The sequence below is a fragment of the Schistocerca gregaria genome, chromosome 7 (genome assembly GCF_023897955.1).
Source record: "Schistocerca gregaria isolate iqSchGreg1 chromosome 7, iqSchGreg1.2, whole genome shotgun sequence".
NCBI classification, from domain to species: Eukaryota; Metazoa; Arthropoda; class Insecta; order Orthoptera; family Acrididae; genus Schistocerca; species Schistocerca gregaria.
This window is the reverse complement of record NC_064926.1, coordinates 515,683,586-515,700,411: the sequence shown is the minus strand read 5'-3', so window position 1 is coordinate 515,700,411 and position 16,826 is coordinate 515,683,586. Positions and strand designations below refer to the sequence as shown.

The 16,826-nt window shown below is 40.5% G+C and overlaps 1 protein-coding gene across 1 annotated transcript; it reads right to left on the bottom strand.

The window, feature by feature from the left end:
* Positions 1-3,452: 3,452 nt before the first annotated feature.
* Positions 3,453-9,937, bottom strand: LOC126282019 (uncharacterized). The gene is made up of 6 exons (XM_049981411.1): positions 9,908-9,937; positions 8,558-8,665; positions 6,803-6,939; positions 5,275-5,339; positions 4,981-5,064; positions 3,453-3,624 (listed from the first exon to the last, which is right to left on the bottom strand). Exons 2-6 carry the CDS (start codon positions 8,663-8,665, stop codon positions 3,500-3,502), a joined length of 519 nt encoding a protein of 172 aa, XP_049837368.1. The 5' UTR covers positions 9,908-9,937; the 3' UTR covers positions 3,453-3,499.
* Between the last annotated feature and the right edge of the window lie 6,889 nt (positions 9,938-16,826).

Here is a 16,826-nt window from a genome sequence, read left to right as displayed (position 1 = left end):
GATCATCAATCATTTGGTCGTGAAAGCCTTGATAGTATGACTACACAATTCTCCCACAGAAGAGGAGGATCACTTTGATGTTATTTTTATTAATAAGAGTTGGGTATAATTTTCAGTGATGACTTCCAGCCACGATAAAACATCTTTGTCTGAATCTTTCCTCAAATTTATGGCCAATTTGTGTGTGTCCCGTCTGTAGAGAATTTGATAATCAGAAAACCTAAGATGAATTCTGGAAAATGAGAATCATGAAACATAATTGTAAGCCATGAGGAATCATGTAGTACGAACACTTACAAAGGTATTGCCTTACGAATCTTAACACTTTAGCATTGGTGAAATATTGCCGGACGTTGCTCATGGTGGAAACAACATTATTGCATCCCAATCACATACGAAACTACCATGGGCACCCTATCATGAAATCTCTCAACTGCAGTTAACTAAGTCTAAACATTGCTGCTTCCGAACTGAAGAAGGCAACGCATGTACAATGTAGTGGAGGCAACTGGCCTACATTACTAATAACTAAGTGAAGCTGGACATGAAGAGCAATGGAATAGTACTCGGAGTTCTTCTCTCGGCACTTAGACGCACCACAGCAGTGTGCGTCCCGATAGAAAGTGGTTCACGTATCCAACCTGTCTGGGAGATGCAGTAAAGCGGTCCTTGCTGCTTTTGGCTGGTGCGGCTGCTCGGTTTTCTGTTGCTCAGTTTGAGGAACTTGCAGTGGTGCTAGTTCTCCGAAAGCGGATGGAACTGGTGAGCTTAATGCGTCGGCATGGCTGCAGCTTCAATTTGAAGCTAACGACCGTTAACTCTATTGATTCTCGGCATCTTCTGAATTTTCTGGATTCTTGTTTGGTGAACAGAAAAATTACTCCAACCCAACTCTTCGATGGCTCTCTACACAGCCGAGCTATCGGCGGTTCCAGCTGGCGAGGAAAGCTGCTTTTAATGCTCACAATAACTGATTGATTTGATCAGCTGTTTAATTAATGAATTTATAGGCACATAACTACTTTCCCTGAAGTGATTACTTAATCAGTCCGAAATTGATATTGAATATATGATTTTAATTTAATTAAACTCTCCTTCTAAGGGGAGTAGACTGGACCGATGCTGAGAATTCCTCACGTGTTTCATATGTTTCAGTAAAGTGTACAATTTACAATATACCTTTGGTTTTCGTACTTCATGCCGTCTAGCGCTGATATGTTTGGTAGGATCTATGTGAACTACATGCCACGTTACAACGTTCTGAATCCAAATAGTAAATCACACATATTGAACCGCGTAACTAAAGCTTCATGACTCAAGTGATTTATATAGGAGCAAAAACAACCTTATGGTAAGAAAAATGTTTGTGAACTGAAGCCTGTGCAAGCGCTCAGAAAGGCCAGTGCATACGTGGGGTGAGAAGTGATAATTTTCACACTGAACAGCAACACTCCACAGACAATTACGTGTCACAGATGAATGTGTGCATAGTGTTCAGTGCATGGCCGGAGAGGATGGATCCACATTAGCCTGCAGCGGTTACAAGATCCTTGTGTATACAATAACGCTATGAGTGGATACAATAGCATCTGACACCAACACCACAGTTGCTTTGTAAAATATTTGTCCACTTAATCACTTTCGTTGATACTAATTTCTATGATAACCTGTCCCAACCCATTTCCTTATTTGACCGGCCTTCGAAATGCATCCAGGGTATCTTTACGTAAGATGCATAATGCTACAAAGAAGAGAGAACGTTACACAAACTACCGTCTAGTAACGTTAATCGAAGAGAGCAAGGACCTGCGGCTTTCCGTAACTGCATAATACCACACATACACTGGCTGCGGAAGCTTTTTTATTTATTTTCTTTTTATGATAAGTAGTTTAATTCCATTCCTCCTCTTGTATTTTCAACAGTGTAAAAGTACAATTTAATACCTGCCGATTCATATTAGACTTCTTGTTTACTCTCGTATAAATAGGTTACTACGAAACGAAATTCACATTAAAGAGCAACAGATGAACGAAAACTCTGTACCGACTGAAAGCGTCATAAAAAAAGAAGCGTATCCTGAAGTTCAGAGCGAGATACTTTAAAAATTTCAGTACAAAAACTTGATTTCCAGATCACAACAGCAAGAAGTAAGTGTCGTAACAGGCTTAGATATTGGGAAAATTCTGAAAATATCATCCGTATAAATTTCTTTGTCTGTGACATGGATCTGCGGACATTCAGTTTGCTTTACCGTAATAGAGGAAGTGTAAAATAAAGTCAATAAAAGAAAATACGATGTTCTTTTACTCCGAGCGGACCTAACAACCGAGTTGTTATCGCAAGAAAACTACCTGTGAAAGCACAGCCAGCTGAAACGTTATTTCACATTACACTATATTGCCAAGGAAATAGCAGCCAAGGACCTACATGATATTTAGAAGGGAAAATATTCATTTCACATTACGAAATGGAACTGATACAACAGAAGATACGTAAAATAAGAAAATAACTGAATAACGTGATTCTACCTTCTATTTTACTCCTCAGCGACGCATAAACAGCATTCACTTTAGTTTAAGATGATGTAGATGACAAAGGGAGACAGCATGCAAAAATGGCAAACAATCTAGATGAGATACAACATCCCAACTTTTGTGTTTTTAACACACCATTGTAAACGTTTCAGTATTAAACGTGATTTTCCCAGCATTCAAAAACATTTAGAAATGTAATTATACCTTTGACTTCTTTTCATAGACATTGTCCTATTGAATCTGCAGGGAGTAATTTACTTTTATCAACCACCGAAAATATGGTTGGTGTCTTCTTCACGACATTTACAAGGATAGATATGACACCATTAAAAGTTGTAATAAACAATACATATTGCCGCCTCTCCCTCACCTTACGACTTCAGGTCTTACATCTCTTACAGATCTCTTGTATACAGAATGAGATACTGGCAGAAGTTAAGCTGTGAGGACCGGGAGTGACTCGTGCTTCGGTAGCTCAGATGGTAGAGCACTTGGCCGCGAAAGGCAAAGGTCCCCAGTTCGAGTCTCGGTCGGGCATACAGTTTTAATCTGCCAGGAAGTTTCCCTTGTATACAACTTCCTGTTGTAATAACGTAGCTACCAGAGATTTGTACATTGTCGTTTTAGCACACGATGACCACTCCTGGCAGCGGCATTGTACTGTGGAACCAGGCCCAGATATGCACCGTCTCTGAGAGCACACCACAAATAACTTGGTTCTCCTCCCAGTTTTAGGGTATACTAAAATTAACTTAGAATGTCGATGTGTGCAGACCATGAGCTCATGACAAAACGTTTCTTAATCGACAATACATTCCTCTGGGGAGCATGAGTTTTTAAAAATGGAATGTAAACGTTTAGATTCTACATTATCATTAACTAACATACGGAACAGGAAATATAATTAAACACAATGATTGCTTATGCAGAAGTTGTTTTATTTAAGTTCAGAGATCGACATCGGTTAACAACTGACTTCCTGGAATTTGGATCTGTCGATTTCAGGGCGTGCGTCGACCTCAGTCCATATCTGGTTGATCAGATCGTCACTCGGATTCTCCGCAGTGGTGAAGATGAATGTCATCTCGTCTGAAAAAGTCGGAAACAGAGTAAGTTATGAGTATCTCTTTTACCATCGAATATTAAGTACGAATTAAAGCTATGTAAAGAGTACTAGAAGTAAACAAAACGAAAGAATCTATGTGCTTCACCATGTAGCTTACACACAGCATGATAACATTAGTTCTAACATGAAAACATTGTCACTATTTATCACTGTATATTTACGTCTATACTCCGCATTGGTTTTAGGTTGTCTGGTTTCTACCTCGATTTTGGCTTTCGGAAGTTAATTTTCTGACCCAGTGCCCTCTAAATTGTCTAAACTCTAAACAGATGTTACAGAGTCAAATTCCACACTTTATGTTTCTCCTCAATTGGGGATTAATAGTAATGATGTTCATGTGTCCGCAGTACACATCCACAATTGTAGAACGTCAAGAGGAGCATTATGACCTCTTTTTGACAGAGTACCTAACTATTCATTCATCTTCAACGAATTTATCGCAGTACACCGCTCACAGAAACTTCCATGCGAGTCTAGCGACTAGAGCAGTGCAGCCACATTGCCCCTCACATAAAAAATGAGTGTGCGACTCGAAACTATGAATACGTTCAGGTTACACTCTTAAGCTCACATAATGACGATGACAGGAGGGAGAAATCCGATCTCATGTGTAGGCCCACAGGTTCCTAACGCATATCAGTCACGAATGGAACGGGAACAGGCAGAAATGTTAGTGATAGCAAAAGGAACCTCAGCCACCCTGTGAAAGGCGGATTACACGGTATGGGTGTAAGTGTAAGCAACCATTCATTTCATCTTCAACGTCTGGAGTTGTAAGAAAATGTAACGCTACTTAGTTCATCGTACAAAATAACGTACTCATTAATAGGGGAGGTCTGTGGAAGTGAGAGTAAAATAATCTACTTTTTAGTACAATTAACTTCACACTAATCATATAGATTCACCGCTTGTAGTTCTGTGTATTAATCCAGACTGATACGCTAGAAATATACGTGACAGCATCAATAATACTCTTTTCTTATATAATCTTCCGGTGCGTGCTGCACTTTCATCAGAGTTTTCCTTCATCATCCGATGCGCAGCATATAATTACCGCAAACACCACAACTTACTAGTTGTACACATGGTCATACAAATTGAGTGACTGACGTACGAAGTACAGTGTGGAAACGCATATTTCTCTTTAAGGATTTCGTTCCAAGGGCTCTGTACGTCTGTGAATAGCGTTGAGACAGATGTGAAACTCAGTTTCCTTATGTAGTATTAGCAATAATTGGAGTGATGTAGCAATCGTTTACCTTCATCATTGTGACAGTATCAAATTTTCTACAATTGTGAGACATAAACGTACAACTTACCGCCAGTCACCATGCAGAAGTGTTCAATGAAGATGTCTGCGCTTCCATAGACGAGGTTTCGCTCAGCGGTCAACAATTCACCGTCTGGAACACACGTTTATAACTGGTAGGTAACTCATTTCTTAGCTTATGAAACTAAATATAAAGAATCGGTAAAACGTATCAGAGACAGACGTAAGTAAGACATTATTCTCCCAGATTGTCCCATCACTGTAGAGCAATAAAGAATGCATCTGATTGCTGGGCAACAAAACGTTTTACTGTTAGCAAGTTTGTTCTGGGACAGGTACTCACACTTGCCGTAGTAGGTGCTGTGAAGTCTGTTACCCTCGATAGTGACGTCGGCCGTTACAGCAGCCCTGAAACGGTATGTTCATAACAAGCTTTAATTTTTCCGTAAAGCATTGTGCTAAAGACATATGTGTTACAGTAATGTGAATGTAGTAGCGTTGAAGTCTTTTTTTTTTTTTTCACTGATGAACCATAGCCCAGGTAAATGTTTTCTACTGTATCTAAAGCAATTTAGATTTCAGCCACCACAACTGTCGAAGGAACTCTCAAAGCATATCATTACGGGTAAAATTGTCATCATGTAACAGTGAACGAACCATCTTTTTATATCTTTCTGTTTTTCAAAAAAATGGCCTTGAGCACTATGGGACTTAACACCTATGGTCATCAGCCCCTAGAACTTACAACTACGTAAACCTAACTAACGTAAGGACATCACACAACATCCAGTCAACACGAGGCAGAGAAAATCCCTGATCCCGCCGGGAATCGAACCCGGGAACCCGGGCGTGGGAAGCGAGAACCTTACCGCACGGCCACGAGCTGCGGACTTTATATCATAGGTGGTGATGACGCTACGATACTGGATATTTCTCACCCTCGCAGTTTCACAGTTGCCAACACTCGCACTTGCCAATAATTTTCCATCGACAAAAACGCGACAACGTGATCAAAACACGAATCATATTCTGGAGGAGTAGCGGTGAAATTTTGAAAGTGACTAATATATACGTTTTCGGAAACTTTTTCTAAACCATTGTAGGCTCCTCCACACTGCCTCGAAGGACCTCATTGTCGACTGTACGTTTAATTCTGAATACCTTTCTTCAGGTATAAAAACCGATAATTACTATCCATCTGCAGCACGTTTTTCAGGAAATAAATGCCAGCCACGATCCAAAACACGGAAGGTCACAGTGATTTACTTGACGTTGTATTATTGTATGATGACTTGCTTTCCTCCGACCTTTGAAGGTACAGATTTATAGCGAGAGCTGCTGTGCCAATCACAGCTCAAAGTTGCCATTTTTCGTGTCAAAAAGCCACGACTACATGAGAAAGAAGCAATAAGTAACACACGAAATCCTATCACCGACTCGGGATCGAAAACCAGATCTGTACCCGGCATGAATTTTCAGTCTGTTTTGTACTTTCCACTGAAGGTATAAATGAAGGGTTAGATAGATACTCAATCGCTGAACCCTTTCCTTTAAAGTGCAAACGCTTTAGAGAAGGTGCCATCAGTTACCATTCATGACTTGACTGAAAACTGAACTGGAAGAAGCAAATCTTTGATTTTGGTCGTGAGACGTGATCCGGAAAGCTCTTTTCAGTATTTGAATGCAAAACTCCAAATGTTCCTCCTTCGAGATCCGATATGTGACAAGTTTATTCTTTCGAAAAGTTCCTCTGAACTTGCAGTCCCAGCCGAACCAAGTGTGAGGCAAAATCACTAATTCAGTCAATAGTAGGAGACTCACATCACCATAGCTACGGGTGTCGTATATAGATCAAGTATGGGAGTACTCACGATGGGTCCTGGCTGAAGGCACCGCTGAGCGTCATCTGGTTAGCAGCCTCACCAGGGTCCTGTGTGAGGATGAGGCAGCCCAGGGGGTCCAGGGCTGCTGAAGGGTAGCGGTACTGCTGGTACCACTTCTTGTGCTCCTGCGGACCACACACAAGACGTCTGCACTTGTCACACAGTCTCACGTCTGTTTTAAAGGACGATGATCAGATTAATAAAATTTATTCGTATTGTCTTTAAAGAAATCGCCATCCAGTAGCAGAAACATTTTTATGAGAGGAGCATTGCTGTTTTAGTCAATATACATCTAGTGCAGATGCGAATTTATTTCAATTTCCGCTTCCCCCAACACTATGAGAAAATCTACGATAAGGTAGGACTGATAAAATAATTGGGACGTATTAACTGTATTTTATTTGCGGACGAGCAGGTTGCCCAAGCAGAGAGTGAAAGCACTTTACAAGAAAACGAGTTTAATTTGTTCAACGATTTGTAGACTTAACGACTGGTTATGTTTATAAATAAAACAAAAGCAAGTCACTGGAAGTGATACACGTAAGAAGAGCAATATAGCGTAGAACACTGAGATAACAGAGCAAATAAATTTCTTTAAATGTATCAGTTAAGAGATATCAATAAATATAAGTAATTCAGGTATGAATCAAAATATAACGTTATAAATGTTGGTTTATGGAGCTATCTTGTTAGAATTATAGGGAAAGAGATAACGCTTACGCTACACAATTTAATGTCTAAGTTTTCTCTTGTGTATGGTAGTGAAAACTGGATACAAAGGAAAGAAAGAGACTATCAATGATAGCAGCTGACATGGAGATAACGATTCTGCGGTCACTTGTTTAATTAACTTTAACAGACAGAATGAGAAGTGAAGACATAAGACAGCTACTAAAAATGAAAACAACAGGCAGTACCTACAAAAACGTTGTGCCCACATGAAAAAGTCGCCACGTACGCGATAGAATGTAATCAGACTTGGAGACCGGATATACGACAAACAATGAAGAGATGAAGACAGTTTAGTTACATTCGTTTGGTTTTGGAATGAGATAAACGTATCCCATAGAGTGGAAGAAGATGAAGAAGAGCATGGGAGCCAACTGCTGAACGGAGATACGTTTATTTGTGGATGATGTACTTTGAAGACATAACAGACTAACACATTAAGGTAAACTGCTGCCTATGAGGGGGGCAATGAGTATGGTGTTACTCGGCATCTGGCTAAAGAGACTGCCCACAACTCGCTTGTTCGTCATCTTTTGGTGTTCTGCTGCGCGGTCTGCGATCCTTACCAATATAATGAACATAATACGACGAGAACATGAAACCAGAACAGCACGTTTTGTACTACAGTGAAATAGGTGAGAGAGTGTCACTGACATGATTAGGATTTCGTGAGGGCAGCAGTAAAGTAAAGGTGTCTTTCATTGCGGGGGAGTCTTCTCACAGAATGTCAATCACAAGTTTTAACCTCCATATTCGAAAATATTTTGCTGGCGCCGACCTACATAGGGAGGAACGATCTTCGTAATAAAATAAGGAAAATCAGAGCTCGCATGGAAAGATATAGGCGTTGGTCTTTTCCCCGCGCTCTTCGAGAACGTAGTAATACAGAATTATTGTGAACGTGGTAAGACGAACACTGTGCCCGACACTTGAGTGTGATTTGCAGAGTATCCATGTAGATGTAGATGAAGATGTAGATGGCCAGAAGCAGACTGCCAGGTGTCGGGGACTCACCGTGGTGACGCTGAAGGTCTCTGTGGAGGCTTCGGGCAGCGTGCAGGTGTCAGCCAGGACTGCCCCAGCCAACAACAGCGGCACCAGCACCAGGGAGGAAGTCATCATCTGCAGGAGAAAAGGCAGCCACGTGTTAGAAGTACTAACTGTATTCCTGCAAAGTGAGTCGGTGAATGAGCTCTAAGTGGTTCAATTCACCGTAACGTCTACCCCTGTGTTGTCAAATACGTAAGGATCTGACGCTAGGAACGTCGACATGCAGTGGTGAAAGCGGATGTGGAAGCAAAGAGCTACGCCCGAAAACTGGGTACATAACTGCAACAGTTACGGCCTAAATAGCTAAATTACCGATTCAACTTTAAGAATACATTCTCTCCTCATAATGTTATATTAAATCAGAGTACTGAATTAGATTTATACAATAATTTTTTATCAATATGTTTGAGAACAGTATATATTCTGACGGTTGAACAAGTCACCATTTGCTAATGGTACATGAGGCAGCGATTGTGAATAAACTTAACGACGCTCCACGGGAAAACATTGTCGTTTCTGAAGCATGATTTTTCGATGGTTTTCGACCCGGAGGTAAAAGGTTCGATTCCTCGTGGTGACAGAAAAAAAATTGCGCAGCAGCATACACGTGCGCCACATTGATGGGGTGGGGGGGGGGGGCGGGGGGAGGGTGAGGGAGTGTACAACGTTCCACCAGACTTCGCGGGGACGTCCTGGCTAAAAATTTCAAATCTACTCACAGCCTCTCATATGTTATGGTCATATGACGCTGTCTGTGATGATTAGTCAGTCGCATGGGGTGGTTAATCTCGACGACCACTTCGTTGATAATCGACGGGAGTAGACTCTCTGCCGGCACCAGGTTACACGCTGTCCATTCCCTGTCTTTCCGTCATCAATAAACGCGATCTAAAACGCTACAAGCACCATTCATATTCACATATACTCCAGTCATATACGCACTTCATGAAATAATGCCGCAGTAGCGCGCGATACATGAAAGTCTTACTAATGAGGCGTCTGGACATCCTCGTAGGCGTCTCCCAGTCCAAACTGCCACACGGCTTTACTCTAATTAGAAGATGATAACTGTATGTACGAGACAAGTCATCAGTTGCATGTCATACTCAAGCTTCTTGATTTTGTAACTTCGATATTCAGCTTCGCCAACACGACGAAAAACTATTTGTTTAGGCCAATGTTTAGTCAGAAAAATAGCAGTCCCTTAATCATAGCGGGGACATCGATTCCGAAGTAATGGACGACCTACAAAACTAAAAAGAGATACGAGAAAGATGCACAGACGATATACGAGAATAAGAGGAAGCAACTTACTGTTAACGATTGCTCTTTCGAAGGATAAACTCAGAAAGCATCACCGCCTTTTTATACTAAACGCTCCGAACTTCCATATAAATTGGCCAGATAAACGACCAGCTGTATATACTGAAGAAGATGCGTCAGGCGAGGCTTTGACGTCAGTAATTTTATATTTGTTTATCTGTGTGTCTGTTTCAAGACACAATAAGGTATTAAGACAATGACAGCCGTGGCCTCCATTGCGTAATATTTACCCTTCTCACGTGAGTCATAACTGCCAACAATATACGTTACTGTCATTCGTGTTGCTACCAATTAAATTTTACATTATTATCATCTTCTTACTTCGAACCCTTAAATTCTCAGTATAATGTAAACATATTTAAATGGTTAAATAGAGCTGCGCTAATATGCTATAAATGTAATAATACGACAAACCGATTACATACTCACCAGTCCTGTCGAGTAACAGGATAGGTTGTCCTGGCAGGGATGTTTAATTTTTCGCTTCGTTGCCCTCTGTCAAACTCAGCAGAAGGCGGTTGCTTTCCGGTTACGTTTCTTCACACTCCGTTGTAACGGCTGCCGTGAATGTTAATTTACGGTGAAATAACTGGTGAAGAAAGAGTTACATTGGTGGCACTCTAAATTCTTTGATGCCAATTTTATTTTCAAACTTTCACTGTATTATTTCGTAACAGAAGTGTGCTACAATGGTGTCCTGCCACAGCTATGCACATACATTCCAAAAAAAAATTTATCAGTCCTTAATCTGTATATATTTGCCTCATCTCTAGTATCAAGTTTCCTACTCATAAAAGCTCTAAGGATTCTCTTGTTACAGTCGTTACAAATTTGTAGTCTCTCCTCAGGTCGAAGGGAGCCCAAGGCGTACCATCGCATCTAAGATATTTCTAGGTGCCTAATGAGGTGTCCAAAGTAATCCTAGGGCTTTACGTGTTACCGCGTTCTTCAGTCCGAAGCCTGATCTGATTTAGCACTTCACAATACTCTATGCTGTTCAAGCCCTGTCATCACCGAATAACTAGCGCAACTTGCACCCTTCTGAGTACGCTTACTGAATGTATCTCTTGGTCGTCACAACTGTGATCCCTTGATGTCTCAGAATGTGCCCCATCAAACGATCCCTTCTTTTAGTCAAGATGTTGCCCAAATTTATTGTCTTACCAATTCTATTAACTACCCCCTCATCAGTTACGCGAACTGCCCAATTAATCTTAGGATATCACAGGATATACTGAATTTAATTGATGAAAGGAGAAATGCCCTACTGGTGGGCATCTTCCACAGTTAGTATAATCCATAGCTTTCAGCGGCCATCGGTATTGATACCGCCCATGCACGGTGCTTGGATCTCGTCAGTCATATAGTGTTTGGTCTTGCAAACACTTAAACCAATATTCAGTATTAACAGACTTCTCTTATTCAGAAACATTTTTATTGCCATCTCCAGTCCAAATTTTATATCCTTTTTACTTCAGCTGCCATATTACTTTATTAACCCAATAGCTTTCTTTGCCATTACCAGTCAACATTTTGTACCCTCCCTACATCGGCCATCATCGGTTATTTTGTGCCTAAACAGCAAAACGCATCTACTAATTTTCTTGCCTAGCTTTATAAGTTAAATCCCTTAGTATTACTTGATTTCATTCAACTACTTTTCATTATCATTGTTTTGTTGACTTTCATCTTATATGTTCCTTTCAAGACACTGTCCACTACGTTCGACTGCTGTTGCAAGACCTTTTTTTGTCTCTGGTTGAACGACAATGTCATCAGCGAACATCACTGTTTTTCTTTCTTTTCCTTAATCTTTATTACCTATTCAGAGCATTTTCATGATTTCCTTAACTGTTTGCTCCGTGTACAGATCGAAGAACATTGAGGACAAACTACAGCCGTGTCTCACTTCCTTTTCATCTCTGCATCCCCATCACGCATTGGCCTCTTAACTGTCGTCTGGTTTCTGTACAAGTTGTAAATACCCTTTCACGCACTTTGTTTTATCCCTCTACATTACGAATTTCACAGAGATTATTCCAGTCAACACTATCTAAGGCTTTCTTTCTAGGGCTTTCTCTAAGTCTACAAATGCTCTAAGCGTACGCTTGCCTTTCCTTAACATACCTTCTAAGAGAAGTCGTAGGGTGAGCATTGTTTGGTGTGTTCCTACATTTCTCTGCAGTTCAAATTGATCTTCCCCGAAGTTAGTTTCTACCAATTTTTCCATTATTTTATAAATAATCGTGTTTGGTTTTGGACAATGACTTATTAAACTATTTCGGTAAAATTTACATCTGTCAGTACCTGGTAACTTTGGATTTGGCATTATTACCTTGTTCTTGAATTTGAGGATATTTCGCCAGTCCCACACGTCTTGCACATCTAACGGAATAGTTTCGAAATGACTTTCAGTGATTGTAACGGAATATCATCTACTCTAGGCGCCTTATTTCGGGTTTGGCCTTTCAGTGATATGTCAAATTCTTCCCGCTGTATCATATGTACTACCTCATTTTCATCTATGTCCTCCTCCATTTCTAAGATATTCTTCACTTTCCTTGTATAGACCCTGTATAGTGTTCTCCCACCTTGAGCCCTTCCCTCTTTGCGTAGTACTGGTTTTCCATCTGAAATATTGATGTTTCTACAGCTGCTTCAGTTTCCTTCAAAGAACTTTTTAATTTTCCTGTAGGCGATAACTGTCTTTCCCCTTCTTCTAAATCCTTATATTTGTCTTCTAGGCTCTCCTTCTTGGAGATTTTGCACTTGCTGTCGATGTAGTTTTCAGACTTTTGTATTTTCTTTCGCCTGTTACTTTGGCTGGATTTTTGTATTTTGCCTTTCATCAGTTAAATGAAATACCTCGTGTGATATTCAAGTATTATCCATTAAGGTACTCATTGGTCTTCTACTGTTTTTCTTTCCCGTGTTGTAGTGTTGTTGACAAACTCTCTCTCTGAAACTCTCATAAAACTTTCGTCCTTTCAGTTTATCCACGTCCCGTTTCCTTAATTTCTTATCTTTTTGCAGTTTGTTCAGGTCTGCTACATGGTTAATAACGAATAAGTACTTGAAGTTTCAATAACTGTAATTTATGTTTCAGCGTGCCATCTTCAAGTTGAAAGGTGCCTTACTCAGAACTTTCATTTCTTTGCAGAACATGTTGTCCTATTTAAGAATCACGATGACTGCATTTTTTATAATCTATGAGAGTTTGCTCTAAGCAGGTTAGATTTACCGACAGAAGCTCGTTAGTAATCTGTTTGTTTGATCACTGTGACAGACATAGGCCTTTGGCTAGTGCGTTTGCTTTGGACGGATGGTATTAGTTTTCAGATGTGGGACGTGTGATCCTTTCTGTTGGAAACTAGTTCGTCATTACACTTCGTCGATTCTTGTTTGGACTCGGAATGGTAAAGTCGAAGACGCACTCAGTGCTGCTTTCAGAGTTTGAGAAGGGATCTGCCTTTGCTTGACCGAGATCCACGCTGTTGAGTAGACTTCGCAATATCTAAGGAATCAGGTAATACGAACAGCATTTATTTACTTTGAAGGGAGGTAGTTATACGTGGCGACGTTTGTTTGGCAATGAATAATTAATTCTTACTGCGATTCTGGTTCAGTAACAGTTGTACATTAGCGATTTGGGTCAGTCTTGGAGGCGTGAGTGAATAGCCGAAGTGGTTAACGTGACTTCCCGCCACAAGTGAGAAATCCAGTTCGGAGCTGGGGTCCTAAAAAATTCTCATTAGTTCTGTAATATTCTACGGCTGATGCAGAACTAAAACCGCAGTTAGCTGTTGCATCACATATAGGTTTCACTCTAAGACAAAGAAAATCAGCACCACGAAGGATTTATCTAAATATGACGGAAGTCGGTAGATGTGATTTGGAAGTACAGACATAAGAAGTCATAACAGTTTCACAAATGTTCGATGATTTATTCAAGAGAAAGAGCTTCATAAATTGTGCAAGTCAGTAATGTGTTGGACCACTTCTGGTCCTTATGTAAGTAGTTGTTTGACAGAGTTGTTGGTTGTCATTCTCATGGATACCACACCAAACAGTATCCTATTGGCGCGACTGATATAATATAGACGCCGTAGAGTAGTTCTTCCCATAATAGCTGCAAACCTTCTCAATTAGAAAGAGATCAGATGACCTTGGCAGCCAAAATAGCGTTTGGCAAGCACGAAGATAAGCAGTACAAACACTCGACGCGTGCGGGCGGGAATTATCTTGCTGAAGTGTACGTCCAGGACAGCTTTCCATGAAGAGCCAAGAAACGGGACGTAGAATATCGTCAACGAACCGCTCTCCCGCAAGGGTGCAGCGGATGACAAGCAGAGGGGCCCTACTACGAAAAAAAAATACATAAATAAAATTTAAAAAATTGCACTCCAGTCCAACATTTCTGGTGGTCGGGACGTATGGTGGCGACAATCAGGTTGGTATACCACCACCGTCTGGTCCCTCCTCAGGCGCGTTTCGGCCAGGAATCCCGTTGAATGGAGTGGAATTGTCTTCATTGATGAGTCCTGCTTCGAACTGAGTGCCGATGACGAGGAAGTCATGTCGTGGGCATCACAACTATACATTCAAAGTATCTTAATAGTGTCAGAGCTTATTTGTCAGTAACCTGAGAGAAGTCCATCCATCTTCATACATATACACTACTTTCCACCGGTTTACTCATTTGTCACTTCCTTCTGAATAAGAATTTGTAGGGCTTACATTTCTCCTATCAGATCAAAAACACTTGCCTTTTACATACACAGAGCGGTGAACATTATCATGGGATACCGATATGCGAAAGCATCGCTTATACAAGGTGATAATTGGCAGTGCAGTGGCGGATCTGTCATTTGTTCTTTGGTAATTTATGTGACCAAGTTACCGAGGTGATGATGGCCACACAACGGGGACCAACGAATTTCGAACGCGGACTCCTAGTTGGAGATAGACGCACGGGATAATGTATTTCGGAAATCGTTAGGAAATTCACTATTCTAAGATGCACAGTGTCAAGAGTGTGAAGAGAATACCAGTTTTCAGACATTTCTCCTCACTGAGGGACAAGGCAGTAGCCGACGGCCATCACATAAAGATCGAGAGCAGCAGCGTTTGCATAGAATCGTCAGCGTGAACAGACAAGACCAGCAACACTGCGCGGTGTACTTCTAAAATTTTCCCGGCATATTTCTCTTCAAATAATTTTCACGTGTACAGCCGCATCCCGTCGACAGTCTGCCACGACATTTTGTGCAAGATATGTCATGCCATCTTTAGGTGAATGACAGCTTCTGAAGAGCCCAGGTAGATTCATTGTATTTACGCCGAATCTTGCGTATACGAAATGTGCACACGTCTTTCGGCGCAAGCATCGGGTAGTGACACACCCTGTAAGAGGTCCAAGATTAAGGAATTTGTTGTTAGGGAATTCGAGCAGAATATTATTTATATTATTTTATTGTTGGGAGGTTACACTTGTCGACAACCGGCCAGGATCGTATTTTTGTGAATTTCTGAGAGGTAGTTATATATCTGCTCTTATTTACCTAACGTTAAATGTAGCTTGCATCTGACGCAACGCATTTACTAATTTGTCACTCTTTCTTTCGGAGATCATCGGCAATTTATTGCTCTTTGTTGTAATTGTATTTGCTCGATTTTTCCTTTGTCTTTGTTTCATTTTGTGCTTGACTTTGGTTTGTGAATATGCCGCGAAAAACTGCTAACAGTACATCGCGATGTGCAATGAGTGAAAAAGCTGACACGAATAATTTGACCGATCACACTAGCGACTGTCAGTGTAATAGTGATAATTCTCTAATTGCAGATACTCTGTGCGTGCCGTAGTAATGATTTTAACTCTAATGATGAGCAAACAAATTCAATTGTGTCCACTGTTAATTTAACGACAATCGATGACGCAGCACGTTCCCTTACAATGAACGCTGTCCATTTTGAAACACCTGGTTTGCAAAGTTTACACAGTGAACAGACAAATGTTTCTTACGAAGGTGAACACTATTCACAAATCGCGTCATATTCATTTGATTCCGATGTAGTGACCAACAGGGCACATCTGATTAGCAAACCTTTTCATGAATCAGACAATGACGAAATGGTTACACAAAACGTGACATATGCTGATACATCATCACACACCACAGAAAATAGAGTCGCTAAATTTGGGTTGGATCAAGGTATGGCATTATTACTACAAGTCATTGAACAATATGACAATCAGCACAAATAATTTAATGAAAAACAAGCCAACTTTAATGAAAACTCCAAACAGTTGAATGAAAACCACGACAGGTCGTTCAAACAAATTTATGAAAAACTTCACACTTCTAATGAACAGCTTACTGAACAGATTACAGCCGTTGCCGTGCATAGTCTTGATACTAAAGAACAATTGTGTGAGGAAATTAAGACTTGTGCTAGGAACAGTAGAGAAGAAATTAGATCTGTTGCACAAGAATTAAGTAATACACATGCAGTCACAACGAAATTACTTAGAGATTAAATTAGTGCAGTCGCTAAACAATGTTCTGAAAACGCAACACAGTTACGCGACGAGTTTAAATTAATGTCATCAGAATTTTCACGCACACTGGATGCGAAAGTAGACACGAAATTTGACCAACAGAACAGCCAAATTGACCAACGTTTTAATCACCACCTACAGAACAGTGAAAGGCGTTCCGTAAATTTATACAGGAACAGAATAAAGTAAAGAAAGTAGTCACGGAAACAATTACTGTACAGAGACAGGAAGGTAAGCGTAACTTATTTGCGAAAGCAAAAACGTACGTAGACAACAACATTACAACAGTATCAGACGAAATCAATACTATCAAACAGTTGAACACTGAACTGCATGTTGAAATATCCGATC

Excerpts from the sequence above, each read along its gene's own strand:
- LOC126282019 (XM_049981411.1), bottom strand. The coding sequence starts at position 8,665 with ATGATGACTTCCTCCCTGGTGCTGGTGCCGCTGTTGTTGGCTGGGGCA. Across the intron at positions 6,940-8,557 it reads AGACCTTCAGCGTCACCACG|GAGCACAAGAAGTGGTACCA; the intron begins GTGAGTCCCCGA and ends TGTGGTCCGCAG. Across the intron at positions 5,065-5,274 it reads CAGCACCTACTACGGCAAGT|ACGGTGAATTGTTGACCGCT; the intron begins GTGAGTACCTGT and ends CGTGTGTTCCAG.